Source organism: Bufo bufo, chromosome 3 (genome assembly GCF_905171765.1).
Source record: "Bufo bufo chromosome 3, aBufBuf1.1, whole genome shotgun sequence".
NCBI lineage: Eukaryota > Metazoa > Chordata > Amphibia > Anura > Bufonidae > Bufo > Bufo bufo.
The window spans coordinates 58,957,966-58,971,616 of NC_053391.1; the positions used below are offsets into that span (position 1 = coordinate 58,957,966).

At 43.6% G+C, this 13,651-nt stretch overlaps 1 protein-coding gene across 1 annotated transcript in view; it reads right to left on the reverse strand.

Moving 5' to 3' along the window:
- The window catches only part of NCAM2 (neural cell adhesion molecule 2), a 478,060-nt gene extending 465,984 nt beyond the window's left edge, over nucleotides 1–12,076 (reverse strand). Inside the window, exon 1 of the mRNA XM_040423215.1 lies at nucleotides 11,518–12,076. Within this exon, the coding sequence (XP_040279149.1) occupies nucleotides 11,518–11,569 (52 nt within the window). The 5' untranslated portion in view covers nucleotides 11,570–12,076. The remainder of the gene's footprint in view (nucleotides 1–11,517) is intronic.
- Nucleotides 12,077–13,651: the final 1,575 nt, after the last annotated feature.

Here is a 13,651-nt window from a genome sequence, read left to right on the forward strand (position 1 = left end):
TAGAGGAGGAAGAAAACAGCTGTTAACTCTAGAACAAAATATGTTTCCCTGATAAGATATATTCCAAATTGTATTATATTTGCCTGCACTATTGATTTATGGAAAAATAAAAAACCCAGGAACAATATCAAAGATGATTAAGCTATAAAACTGTAGATAGAAAATATATCCATCTCTGATTTGATCTCACTTCACAAAAATGAATAATTTCCAACTGCATTTTCTGAATCATCCCTATTCTGGGTGGGGGGTAGTCATCACATCACTATGGACCTGCTGACTGACATCTATGGGGTCTAGGATAATTTACATACAGATAACACATTTGGTTTCTGTGTCATGAATCACAGAGATAGCAATTTTGATTCAGTACTATGCGGAAGCCACACTGTGATAGTGACTGGAAAGAACACAATTAGAGAACATTGCATTGGCTAGGTTTTATTTTAGGAATTGAGTTTTCCTTTAATCTTGTTTAAAGATAAACAAATCAATTCTTTAGAATCGAAATTCGAGCTGAATTTTTCAAAAATATTATGATTTGTTAGAATCTAAATTTCTTCATTTTTTTATTCAGGAGAGACTTTTCCAGGCATATAAAGTACTTTTGATTCGGCAGAATTGATTCCTACCCAAATTAAATTAAATCAAGACCAAAGCAAAAAAAAAAAAAAAAAACAGGCTTAGAAAGTGCTGATCCCCCACCAGTCTCTACCCAACTTCTTTGTCCCTTCCGACACACAGAAAATGACCGCTCAGCCAATCACTGGCCAAAGCAATGATCAATGTGATCGTTCTCCTCATTTCAAGAGGAAACAAAAAGTAGAGACAGGTAATCAGTGAGTATGACTTATTTTTATATTTTATGGTATAATATGAAACATATTTAATAAAATAAAGCTAGTAGTAGAATGGCCTTCAATGTCCTGACAACTATTCTTTTAAAAAAGGATATTGTCAATGATGTTGTCCCTTTCAGACTTTTTTTTTAATGTGTTTTCCTAAAATCACATTTCCTATTTTCGTTACATTACAGCTGGTTACAGAAATACAGAAAATGGCATCAGTTTGTACGTAGGTAACTATGATGTCCCCTTGAGATTGTATTTCCTCATAGACAATGTGCAATGTCTATGGTATTGGTACAGACATTGACTGCCAAAGATCCCCTTGCAATCAGTGCCGTACATTGAATTCCTTTTCCCAATGTTGTACACCCTCTCGTTAAACCACAAGCAGTATATCATGATTAATGACATTGTGTAGTCCAAGCCTTACAATAATGAACAGCAGTGGGTAATGGCTCCATACGAGCATTCCTTTCGTTCTGGCTGGAGCAGCCAGTTGCAATATTGCAGAAGTGATATACTAGAAGAACAAATTATCCAAACTTTATGTACAGTAACTAAGCTCTAAATAATAATAATAATAATAATAATAATAATCTTTATATAGTGGCAACATATACTGAAGTACTTTTATAGGTTGAATGTATAGAAAAACAAACTTAAAGGGGTTGTCCACTCTTTACCATTGATGACGTATCCTCAGGATTGGTCATCAATACCAGGTCAGGGGGGTCCGACTCCCTGCCCCCATGCCGATCAGCTTTTTGAAGAGAAGGCAGTTCTCATATAAGCTCTGTCTTCTCTGCTCTGTTTACCTGCCCGCCACAGCAATTGCAGTGTGTAATTACAAGTATGGCGTCCCCATTTGCTTCTATGGCACAGTCGCCGGAACTGCCTGCCGGCAAAACGATGCAAACTGATTGAATTTTAAGACTGATCAGGATACTGATCCATCTTAAAAATGCATTGCAGGAACGGATCCGTCTGTCCGTTTGTCATACGGACAAACGGATCCGTTTTGATTATTTTTTTTTCCACATCTTTACTGGTCTGCGCATGCGCAGACCGTAAGGACGGATCCGGCATTCTGGTATTTTGAATACCGGATCAGGCACTAATACATTCCTATAGAAAAAAAATGCTGGATCCGGCTTTCAGGCAAGTCTTCAGTTTTTTTTGGCCGGAGATAAAACCGTAGCATGCTGCGGTTTTATCTTTTGCCTGATCAGTCAAAAAGACTGAACTGAAGACATCCTGATGCATCCTGAACGGATTTCTCTCCATTCAGAATGCATGGGGATAAAACTGATCAGTTATTTTCCGGTATAGAGTGCCTAGAACGGAACTCTACGCCGGAAAAGAAAAACGCTAGTGTGAAAGTACTCTAAGAAAGTAACAATGTGCAAACAAAAGTCCTTGTATTGTATAATGGGTCAGCCTGCTTTTATACTAAATAGGGTAGCAAACATAACACTGCATAGGCCAGTCACCAGCCAGTGTCTATGTACAGATATGAAGTGCATTTGGGTGCAAGGAGTGTGAGAGACTGAAAGGATGAGTTTCTGAGGAATAATCATAATAAAAGGAGAGAAGTCAATTTATAAAATGTCATAGACCTGCCTAAAAAGATTTGGTTTTAGGACATGTTTGAAGCTCTTGATCTTGGGAATTAAATGGATTGTCTGGGCGGAACATTCCATAAAACTGGTGCAGCACAAGAAAAGTCTTATAGATAGGAGAGTGGAGTTCAGATTATCCTCTTTCCAGCTCTGACTGTTTCTGATAGGATAAATAACTTTTAAGGATCTTTTTCTTTTCAAATACTTTACTACATAAATCTTTCTTAAAGGGGTTACCCCATGACTAATGCAAAAAAATAATAAAAATTGGACATCCTGTAGTACATGACAATCTCTCTTTGAGAAACTGGCAACTCAGGGGATGTGTCCTTTCCTGGGAGGGAGTCATGTAATGGTCACAACTTCTAACAACAGATAAGGCTGGTGGCAGTCGAAGGATGGAAGCGACCATGTGCGACCACCTCAGCCAGGTGGACAGAGAGAAGAAGAAAAGATCAAACAGCACAGGGGCACTACAGACACGTGTTATTGAATAGCTCACTGGTTATACCACATGTTTAATGACATACAATTACAAAAGTATTCAGATCCAAATGTTGCTTTGAAAAACGTAAAATATTTTCAGGGCACAACCCTTTAATAAAGAGGGATTCCCCATTCAGGACCTTAAAGGGGTTGTGTCACTTCAGCAAGTGGATTTATTATGTAGAAAAATACAAGGCACTTACTAATGTATTGTGATTGTACATAATGCTTCCTTTGCTGGCTGGATTCATTTTTCCATCACACTATACACTTGCACTAGTTTCCATGGTAATGACCACCCTGCAATCCGTCAGTGGTGGTCCTGCTTGTACATTATAGGAAAAAGTGCTGGCCTCTCTGGTGGCCAGGACAGTGGAAGCTCACATAGGCAGGTGCTTCTTTCTATAGTGTGTAAGCACGGCCACCGCTGCAGTGTGGTCGTAACCATGGAAACGAACAGTGTATAATGTGATGAAAAATGAAGGCAATATAGACAATACATTAGTAAGTACCTGGTGTCAACTTACTCTACATGATAAATGCTATTTGCAGAAGTGATATAACCCCTTTAATACTGCCTAGGAGGACTACGCACAATCATACATTAAACGGATGACCAGGATTTCAGAAACTATGTAATGACTAATGCCTTCTAGCTTTTTCTACAGATTCCATCAGCAGGACACAATGCAATCATCTTATAATTGGGGGCCCTTCTAAACTAAGGAGATTGTCCAAAGATAATAAGCCCATTACACAATATTTTCTACAAAGTTCTAGAACTTCAAGAGAATTCATGATAGGAATTAGAGATGAGCGAATTGAAGTTCACAAACTGGAATTAGATCCGAATTTCAGGAAAGATTTGATTTGCGCCGAATCTGAATTTCCTCAAGCTTCGTGGTAACGAATCACATTTTTTTCCTAAAATGGCTGCTGCACTTGTTAGGACATGGAGCAAGGAACTCTGGGAACGAGGGATCACACACAATGCCATGCATGCAGCCAATCAGCAGCCAGCCAGCCCTGTGATGTCACAGCCCTATATATATAGCCTCAGCCATCTTGGATTCAGCCATTTTCCAGTGATCTTAGTGCAGGGAGAGACGTCAGCAGGCGCTAGGGACAGTGGTAGAAAAGACTTTTAAACTTTTATTTTGCTGTATAGAATTTCAGGGAAGGAATAGGGAGGAATCATTCCACAGTATTGAAGCAGAACAGGGTTCAGTAGGGGAGGTTACAGCCTGGGTAATAGGATCAATCCTATTACACTTGCAGCACTGACTGCGGATCCAAATTGCCATTATACAGCTCTGTAATTCCAGCAAACCGTTCTTATTAGGGTGCAAGTGCTGTTTGATACAGCCATTATCAGGGTTATTACAAGGAAATATTTCTACATCTTATTTGTCCTTGTACGGTGCAGTTATATGTTCTAAAGCCCTTTTTGGCTTGTGTTAGTGGCAAAAAAATATATATATTATTTGCTATTCAGCGGTGTAGTTATATGTTCTAAAGCCTTTTGTGGCGTGTATCATTGGAAAAAAATAAGGGCCTATTTGCCGTTCAGCAGTGCAGTTATATGTTCTAAAGCACTTTTTTGCATGTATTAGTGGCACAAAAAATATATATATTTGCCGTTCAGCGGTGCAGTTATACTCTATGTTCTATAACCTTTTGTGGCATGTATAAGTGGGAAAAAATAAGGGCCGATTTGCTGTTCAGCGATGCAGTTATATGTTTTAAAGCCTTTTTTGGCATGTATTAGTGGGGGAAAAAAGGGCTTATTAGCCGTTGCGTGGTGAAGTGAGAAAATTACAGACTTTTTTGGGGAGTTTTAATTTCCTTTTTATCTATTTATTTGATCTAACAGTATGTCAGACAGAGAAGGTCCAGGCCCTGCACAGGGGAGTGGCAGAGGCCTAAATGTTTCTGGCACAGGCACAGGTCGCAGCAGAGTAAGGGGGCGTGGCAGCAGGAGTCGCAGCGAGAGGCCTGAGCTCTCAGGCTCATCTAGCGGTCGTGTCTTGACCAGCAACCTATCGGTTCTTGAATGGTTGACTCGGTCATCCACTTCATCCCAAGTGACATCAGACACCCCCAGCCAAGAGTCGGTGAGTTTATCAGACACAACCCTTAGTGGCCGGGAGTCAGCATGGTGGCAGCAGTGGGAGCTTTGAGAGCCAAATGTGCCCTGGGAAGACAACACGCTTCGCAGGAGCCTACCTGCCCGTAAAGTAGTGGTGCAGGAAGCAGAGGCGGTGGCAGTCAGTCAGTGCGGAGTGTTGGGGGTAAAATCATCTACACGGCGGTGTGGCAGTTTTTTGTTAAGCCGCCAGAGGAGGTGAACATGGCCATTTGTAGAATCTGTGGGTGAAGCGTGGCCAGGGTTCCAATGTTGGCACCACGACCCTGCGTCAATATATGCAGCCCACTGGGTGAATGTGGTTTCTGCACAGCCACACCAGCAACGCCGTTGGTCCGGCGACAATGTCCGCCTCTGCCTCCTCATCCTCCACCGTGTCCTCTGCCTCCACTGCAGGGACATTTCTCAGTGCCACTCCAGCATACCACATGTGCAGGGCACGGCAGTGTCATGCTGTTCTGCACCTCGTTTGCCTCGGCGAATGGAGTCACACAGGGGAGGAACTGATCTGTGTCCTTCATCAAGAAATCGAATCCTGGCTTTTTCCGCAACAACTCAAAATCGGAACCAAGGTGACAGACAACGGAAATAACATGGTGTCGGTGCTGCATCAAGGAGGGCTGAGCCATGCGCCCTGCATGGCACACGTGTTCAATCTGGTTGTCAAGCGGTTCTTGAAGTCTTCCACCCATCTGCAAGACATTGTAAAAATGACCAGGAAACTTTTCATGCACTTCAGCCACTCGTACACCGCAAAGCACACCCTCCTTGAGCTGCAGCAGAAAAAGGGCATCCCCCAACATAGGCTGATATACAACGTTTCCACCCATTGGAATGCCATCCTCCATATGTTGGACTGACTATACGAACAGAGAAAGGCCATAAACGATTTCTTGATGATCCAAGCGGACAGAAGCACTACCCTGTGTAACTTCGATGTCAGCCAGTGGGAGCTCATGCGTGACACCTGCCTGCCGTGCACTTTTAGGAGGCTACGTTATTTGTCAGTCGCCAGGACTACAGGATGAACAACGTAATTCCACTGCTTCATGTCCTGGAACAGATGCTGGTAAATCTGGCTGGTCAGGGGACTGGAGAAGTGTAGCCTAGATCCCATAGCCACATGAGCCCTGTGAAGGCTGAACTGGAGGAGGAGGAGGAGGACATTGGAGCACAAGCAATGTGTAGTGAAATGGGTGGTTTTTCTACACAGGTGACAGGAGAGGAGATGCAGGAGCAGCAGGTGGAGCTACAGGGCGATGAGGAAGACGAGGCATGGGACCCAGACACACCGTGGCATTATGCAGTGGAAATAGAGGTAGGGAGTACCTCCGAGTCACTTGCACAAATGGCCCGATGCATGCTCGAAATTGTCACCATTCGGCAGAGGGATGACTTCTGGCTCGCCACCTTGTTGGACCCTCGCTACCGGTCCAAAATGGGGGCCTTTTTTAACATCTACTGGGAGGGAGGACAAACTGATCTACTATAGAGACATCCTATGTAGTCAGTTGGCCGCTGCCTATCTGCGCCATCGTCCATCCTCTCAGGTCTGACCGGGGGGGGATGCCTCTGTGCTCATATTCCTCTGCCATGGCTGGTATGGCAGGGTGGGGGGGTAGGAGCAGTTCCAGCTACATCAGCAGCAACTTGAGTCTAGAGTCGCTGATGAGCAGCTTTATTCACCCACCTAGTGAAGAAACTACTCACCAGCAGCAGCAGGTAGACCTGAAGTAGGACCTGAACCAGCAGGTGGTGACATATTTGGACAGCACCCTGCCACCCCGCATTGAAGATCCGCTGGACTACTGGGCAGCCAAATTGGATTTGTGGCCACAAACGTCAGAGTTTGCCCTAGAAAAGCTGCCCTGCTCGGCCAGTAGTGTGGAGTCACAGTTTGTGTTTAGTGCGGCGGGGGCCATAGTTACACCAAGACAAACTCGTCTGTCCACCCAAAATGTATAGAGACTGACCGTTCTCAAGATGAATAAGGCGTGGATCAGCCAGGATTTCTACCCACCAATGCCTGATGCATCAGACTAGATCATACATTGTGCCACGCCTACACTTTGACAAAAGAGACAAGTTTCTTCTGGCTACCTGCCTCAGCTACTTTTCTGATCCTGCCACCCGCCTGATGCCACACATCTGATGCCAAGTGCTCCTTCTTTGACCCACCATCTTCTGCAGGTACTGGTATTGCCACCCACCTCCCCACTCTGTCACTGACCACACTCTGCCACTCTGTGCTCTTTCGACCTGGCTGACATCATCATTTATTTGACCCTTCTTCTGATATGTCAAAAAATGAGATGCACAACGGATCCTGTCTATGTAACAGCTGTAAGACCTGCATGACATGGTCCCTACTTTGTATCAGAATTGGCTTATTGTTTGGTAGCCAAAAGCAGGAGTGGGTACAAAACACAGAAGGCATTTTTTCGCTTTAGCAATACTGATGGATTACTGACCAAATGCAGACCGAGTGAAGGCGGATGCTCCACAGACAGGATCCTTTTTTGGGGGTTATTGTTCTGACGGTTCAGAGGAAGGGCAAATTAATCAGTGACGTCAACACAAACTTACTGCTGACACCCTTTCCACTCTGTCCGGGGGGCTCTACTTGTATAAGCGTTTAATAGAACAGGTTCTGTAGACATCTATGTGGAATCAGCTGACGCCGGTGTAAATGGAGCGTGCTTCTTCTTGACGCTAACATTAACCTGTAAGGCTAAGGTCCTTCTTGAGCTATTTGGTCAGTTTTGGCAACGTAACTGCCGAAATAAGTGAAGCGTGCAGTGATTCTAAGAGCGACACCTGTCATCTGCATGTCATACGGACTCACAGTATTGTTTCACTACCACAGCAGACTCCCTATGCGTGTTACTGCAAGGGGAAGTGTTCTACACCACTAGAAAGGCTCTCTGCAGCCCAGAAATTCGCCGCAAATAAATTGGGATCGAACCAAATTTTTTTAAAAAAATTGGCAAACCGGCCGAATGGAATTTTTGAGAAATTCGCTCATCTCTAATAGGAATGTAGCCCTGGCTTCTGGTAGCAAGAGTCATAATGCAAATTTTAATCATGATTTATTCCCACTGGTAGAATCCAATCAGATTTAAAGAATTGATGTAAGGAACAATGAACCAGGTTACCTTCTGCATATACTGATCAAAAACAGACCTATCAGCCTCAACCAGACCCACATTAAGAGTGTCTGTGCAGAATACAGTCACCAGACAAGCGGATAGACAACCGAAATAAGATACTGAATGTATTCAAAGAACATTTCATGCAAATTCTCTTAATTGCAATTCCTCAGCTGCTTGCTTGTGCTCAATATAAATCGAGAAAATATACTATAGACCGTACGCTGTAGGTGAAGTTTATGTAGAAACTGCCTGATTGACATAAGTGACATTTAAGATGAAATAGCAATTAACTTGACAGGTATATGGCAGAGTAGGATTTCAATTAACCGGAGTTTTGGGTGCAAATCCAAACGGTGCAACAGCTGCAAGGGTTCTGTATGTAGTTCACATGGGCTTCTCCTGGTTTCCTCCCAAATTCCAAAAAAACATAGTGAAAAGTCAATGGAGGAATTTATCTTGAGGGTCATACTTGAACTCAGCATTGCAGTAGTCTGCGTTGGAGTACTCTGCACCACGTTCATCAAGGGGATTGTTACATTTGGTTCACTTTTGAACCTTAAACTTTTGGCTAGAAATGTCAGTCCACTTTTCCTACGTCATCCTTGTAGTGGAGCGAGTCTAAAAAAGTCTGAGTGATAGATCCAGAGTGACGCTCATCAACATAGCTAACATTGCCCGCTTTTCTAGAACTGGAGTAAGTGGCGGAAAAATGTAAAAAGTTACAAAATGTTTACCCGAGGGACTTAAAAAGTCACAAAGACCTTATTTGGCGACTTTCTCAAGCCAGAATTCTGGAATGTTTGGGGCGTGATAAATCCTTTCGCAATGTATATGAAGCCAATATAAAAGCTTCCTAATACATCCCCCCTGGTGTGTTGTGCGGGGGTATGAGTCCCACTGGGGAACAAAAAGGGCTTTATCATTCTTAATCCCCAGTAACTGTTAGGTTGAAACTGAACGTAATAAATGATAGAGATATTGGTTCAGAACATAATAGGAGCGCGTAAAACGTATCAATAATGATAAGAAAGCAAATACATAATGACCATCAGTACGGGGAGGAGGATGACGCAGTTACTGGTAATCATGAATGGTGATGATGTAAGGATGTTCTCACAGACTAAAGACAAGCGTGGAAAATTATTTACTATAACAGGACTACAACACAGTTATGATAGAGTAGTAAAGACTATCTATCTACTAGCTCCAGGTCTAACTATCCACCTACCAATCTTCTATCTATCTATCTATCTATCTATCTATCTATCTATCTATCTATCTATCTATCTATCTATCTATCTATCTCTATCTCTATCTCTATCTCTATCTCTATCTATCTATCTATCTATCTATCTATCTATCTATCGACCTTGTAATTTCATGTCCATCAATCTACCTATCAATGTCATATCTATCTATCTTCTTTCTATTTTTGGAGAATAGTATTGATGAAATAAATAATAATTACAATTATTATTATTCAGTAATGTTTTTTTTTTTTTCAGACCAAAAATGGCTTAAAATATAATGGGCAAATGATGAAAATTCACCATTTCAGTATCTCATTTCTTCAGCACAGATATTACATTTAGATATAAAGTTGATTCTTTCTATTAGTCTTAATGATTTTAATTAATAAATAAATAAATAAAAATAAAATAATAAATATTCAAACCCTACCTGCCCAACCACATTTATCTATTTATCATTCTGCTTATTTTTCCCTTATATTTATTATATTTGTCATTTCTCGGCCCTCCGTGGGTGACTATGTCTTCTGGTTTTCTGCCACCAGTGATCTCACTTGTCTCCGTGTTCGCCCCAAACTACGGGCTTGATCTTTTCACGCTGAACGCACAATCATTGATTCCAAACGTGACTCCCTGCTGCCCCATTAATGGAGCAGAGAGACGGTATAGACCAAGCCACCTGGCAGAGCCAACACGAGCAGCACTTGATGCTTCCAACGCCCGCATTCATCCTGGTGAAATCACTGCTACGCTAATAATCAGGCAGCCCTGTAGTGCTGGCATGCGCCTCCGAAAAGCCCAGCTATGACCGTAGGTTCGAAACCTGACCATCACTTGTTTCCAATATCCCATTCTGCTGAAATATTCATGGATCAGGTTCTTACATCTCGTTATGGCAGCGAGTTCTGCTTCCTCAAAACACTAATTGGCCTCTAAACTCCCTCTCTCGGTAGGCTGCCGGGGACAGGTCACTTTTGCAGACTTGCTTTGGCTTAAACCGATTATTGGACGTGATTAAACTTAGCCGAGCTCTCCGTCGTATCGCGCTGATTAACCCTTTAAATTGCATTTCAGGCTTTCAACTTCTCTTTTCAATAACAGAAAACAACATTACACAGCCTATCCAAAGGCAACCAAGCCACATGAAGTAGTTCATAGGAAGCAATTATACTGTATATTGGGTCTCTCGGGGGGGGAACGGGTCTCCATGGGGATTACGCTCTACGCAGGATGATGACCCGGGCTTCAACGCGTGCCCTCTCTTGTATGAAGAAGTGAAGGATTCATGTCCAAAATGTCAAACCTCGCATCAGGAATGATTAGGAGACAGTCTGGGAGCGTGTCAAAGCTTTATCCTAACACCTAGTCCAGGCGACTAGGAAAAGTGGGATCTGAACTCCAAACATAGAGCAGGAGCTCCCCCTGCTGTCCAAGAACGAGAACACCTCAACCTTGCTGTATCAACCTACCCCCCCCCCCCCTCCTCTTCTTCTTCCTCCCCAGCATTAACATGCAGAACTTGATGTTTTGGGTGACTTGATTAGTACAACCTTCGCTTCTCAGCCCTTAGCAAGGAAAAACTATTTCAAATTGGTTTTATATATATCGATAATATTCCAATTTTTTTTTTTTTTTTTAATGAGTCTTAAAGTAACGTAAGACCAAAAGTAGAATAGTCATTCCTAAATCAAAGAAATTCATTTAGCAAAACTCATGAATGACAGCATTGGTGAGAAGGAGAGCTTGGCGGTGCCAGGTCTGGGCTCTGCAGCACATAAGTTAGCAGCTCATATGACAGGACTTGGGACTACAATATCAGTAGCAGTGTGTATATATATATATATATATAGAATTTATTTCTTTCAATAATTGGTGGCATGTACAGGGTTAAGACCCAACCATACACAAATAAATAATGCAATAATACACAATGCACTAAAGAAAGAAGCAGGCACAGCCATTGCCCACAATGAGGGCAGACTTGGGGTTAGTTCATGCATGCCAGCGCTCTCCTACCTTGCCCACTGGTGACAAGTAATCCAAGCAGGTAGACATAAGGGAGTTTCATCTTCAGGAGGCTCCAGTGCTGGACAGCTCCTTAGTTTCCAGCGAGTTTTCTATAGGTGATGATGGGCTAGTGGTGTGGAATAGCAGAGCCGAGCCTGCTCCTCCTCCTCTGGTTGCCTACAGAATGAGTGAAGTGATAGGAGCACAGCTTGGTGCACACAGCCCGCAGCAGCAGCAGCAGCAGCAGTCCCAGCAAAGTGATGAGGAGCAGGCTGACTGCAGCTCTATATCTGCCACAAGGCGGCTAAGGTGTTCATCCGCAAGAAGCACGTCACCCTCTCCTGGCTCAGGGATTCGTCCGCGCTGCAGCCTTGGGCAATGCAAAAAAAAAAAAGATGCAAAGAGTCTTCTCTGCTCAACTTGTGGAGGGTGATGGACCCTGTGTCTGCAGAGAGAGAGGGGAAGAGGGGGAGAGAGGGGCCCTGTGCTTGCAGAGAGAGGGGGAGAGAGGGGCCCTGTGCCTGCAGAGAGAGGGGGGCCCCGCTCCTGGGCTGTGTGAGAGCAGAGGTCAGTGAGGGAACTCCAACCTCAGGCAAGCAGAGCCCCGGGCCAGCTGTCTGCTCCTATACACGGACAGGAATGAGAGGACTGTCTACAAGCCGGGACTGTCTACAAGCCGGGACTGTCTACAAGCCGGGACTGTCTGCTGCTCCCGCCCCGAGCTGTCAGCCCTCCCCGGTACACAGGAGGGGCACACCCCAAACTTCAGCAAAGTGGTGCTTCTCCAGATAGATAGAGGAGAGTGACCAAGATGTCCACTGTCCAGAGCCCCAAGGACTGCAGGAAGATATGAGGGGTGTGATAGATAGATAGATAGATAGATAGATAGATAGATAGATAGATAGACAGACAGACAGACAGACAGACAGATAGATGGATGGATGGATGGATAGATAGATAGATAGATAATGGGAGGATAGATAGATACAGTAAATATGAGGTAGATAATTTTAGGGGAAAAACATAGACCTGGGGTTAGAAGGTTAGAAGATGGATAGATAATGATGAGTAATAATATACCACTAAGGGCTCGTGAACAGGGCCATAGTCGTTTTTGCAGACCGCAAATGAAGGATCCACATCCAAATTCGGACACTGGCCTTGTACCGTATGTTCCACATATTGAGGAACAGAACGTCCTGCCCTCTGTAGAACAGTTCTATCCTTGTCCATGAATAGGACATGTTCTATTTTTTTGCGGGGCCGTGGAACGGACGCACGGATGCGGAAGGCACGCGGTGTGCTTTCTGCATCTTTTCCGGACCCCGTTGAAGTTAAAGGGGTTGTGTCACTACAGCATATAGGATTTATCATGTAGAGGAAGTTAATACAAGCCACTTACTAATGTATTGTGATTGTCCATGTTGCCTCCTTTGCTGGCTGGATTCATTTTTCCATCACATTACACACTGCTCGTTTCCATGGTTACGGCCACCCTGCAATCCATCAGTGGTGGTCGTGCTTGTACATTATAGGAAAAAATGCCAGCGTCTCTGGTGGCCGGGACTGTGGGAGCTCACATAGGCTGGTGCTTTGTCCTATAGTGTGCGAGCACGACCACCGCTGCTGGATTGTAGGGTGGTCGTAACCATGGAAACGAGCAGTGCGTAATGTGATGGAAAAATGAATCCAGCCAGCAAAGGGGGCAATATGGACAATCACAATACATTAGTAAGTGGCTTGTATTAACTTCCTCTACATGATAAACCCTATATGCTGTAGTGACACGACCCTTTAACAAGTCCTCGTCCGACCCGCAAAAAATGTGGATTAGATGCAGAAAAAATATACGGTTCTGTGCGTGAGCCCTAAGGCCCTATTCAAATTTTTTGAGGATTGGATGCGGGTCATTTAATGGGTCCGCAAAAAAAAAAAAAAAACGGATTGCAACATGGATGTCACACAGACGTCATCCATATTTTTTTCACCGATTCTACACCCTAATGATAATATTATTACTATTATTAATATTACTCAGAAGGTGTAGATCACGGTGTGAGATCCCAGTTAGTGTTCATCTTCATCACTTCTTCCCAGGAATCTCGGACGCGGTGACGTATTCGGGGAGGATGAGTGCAGCTCC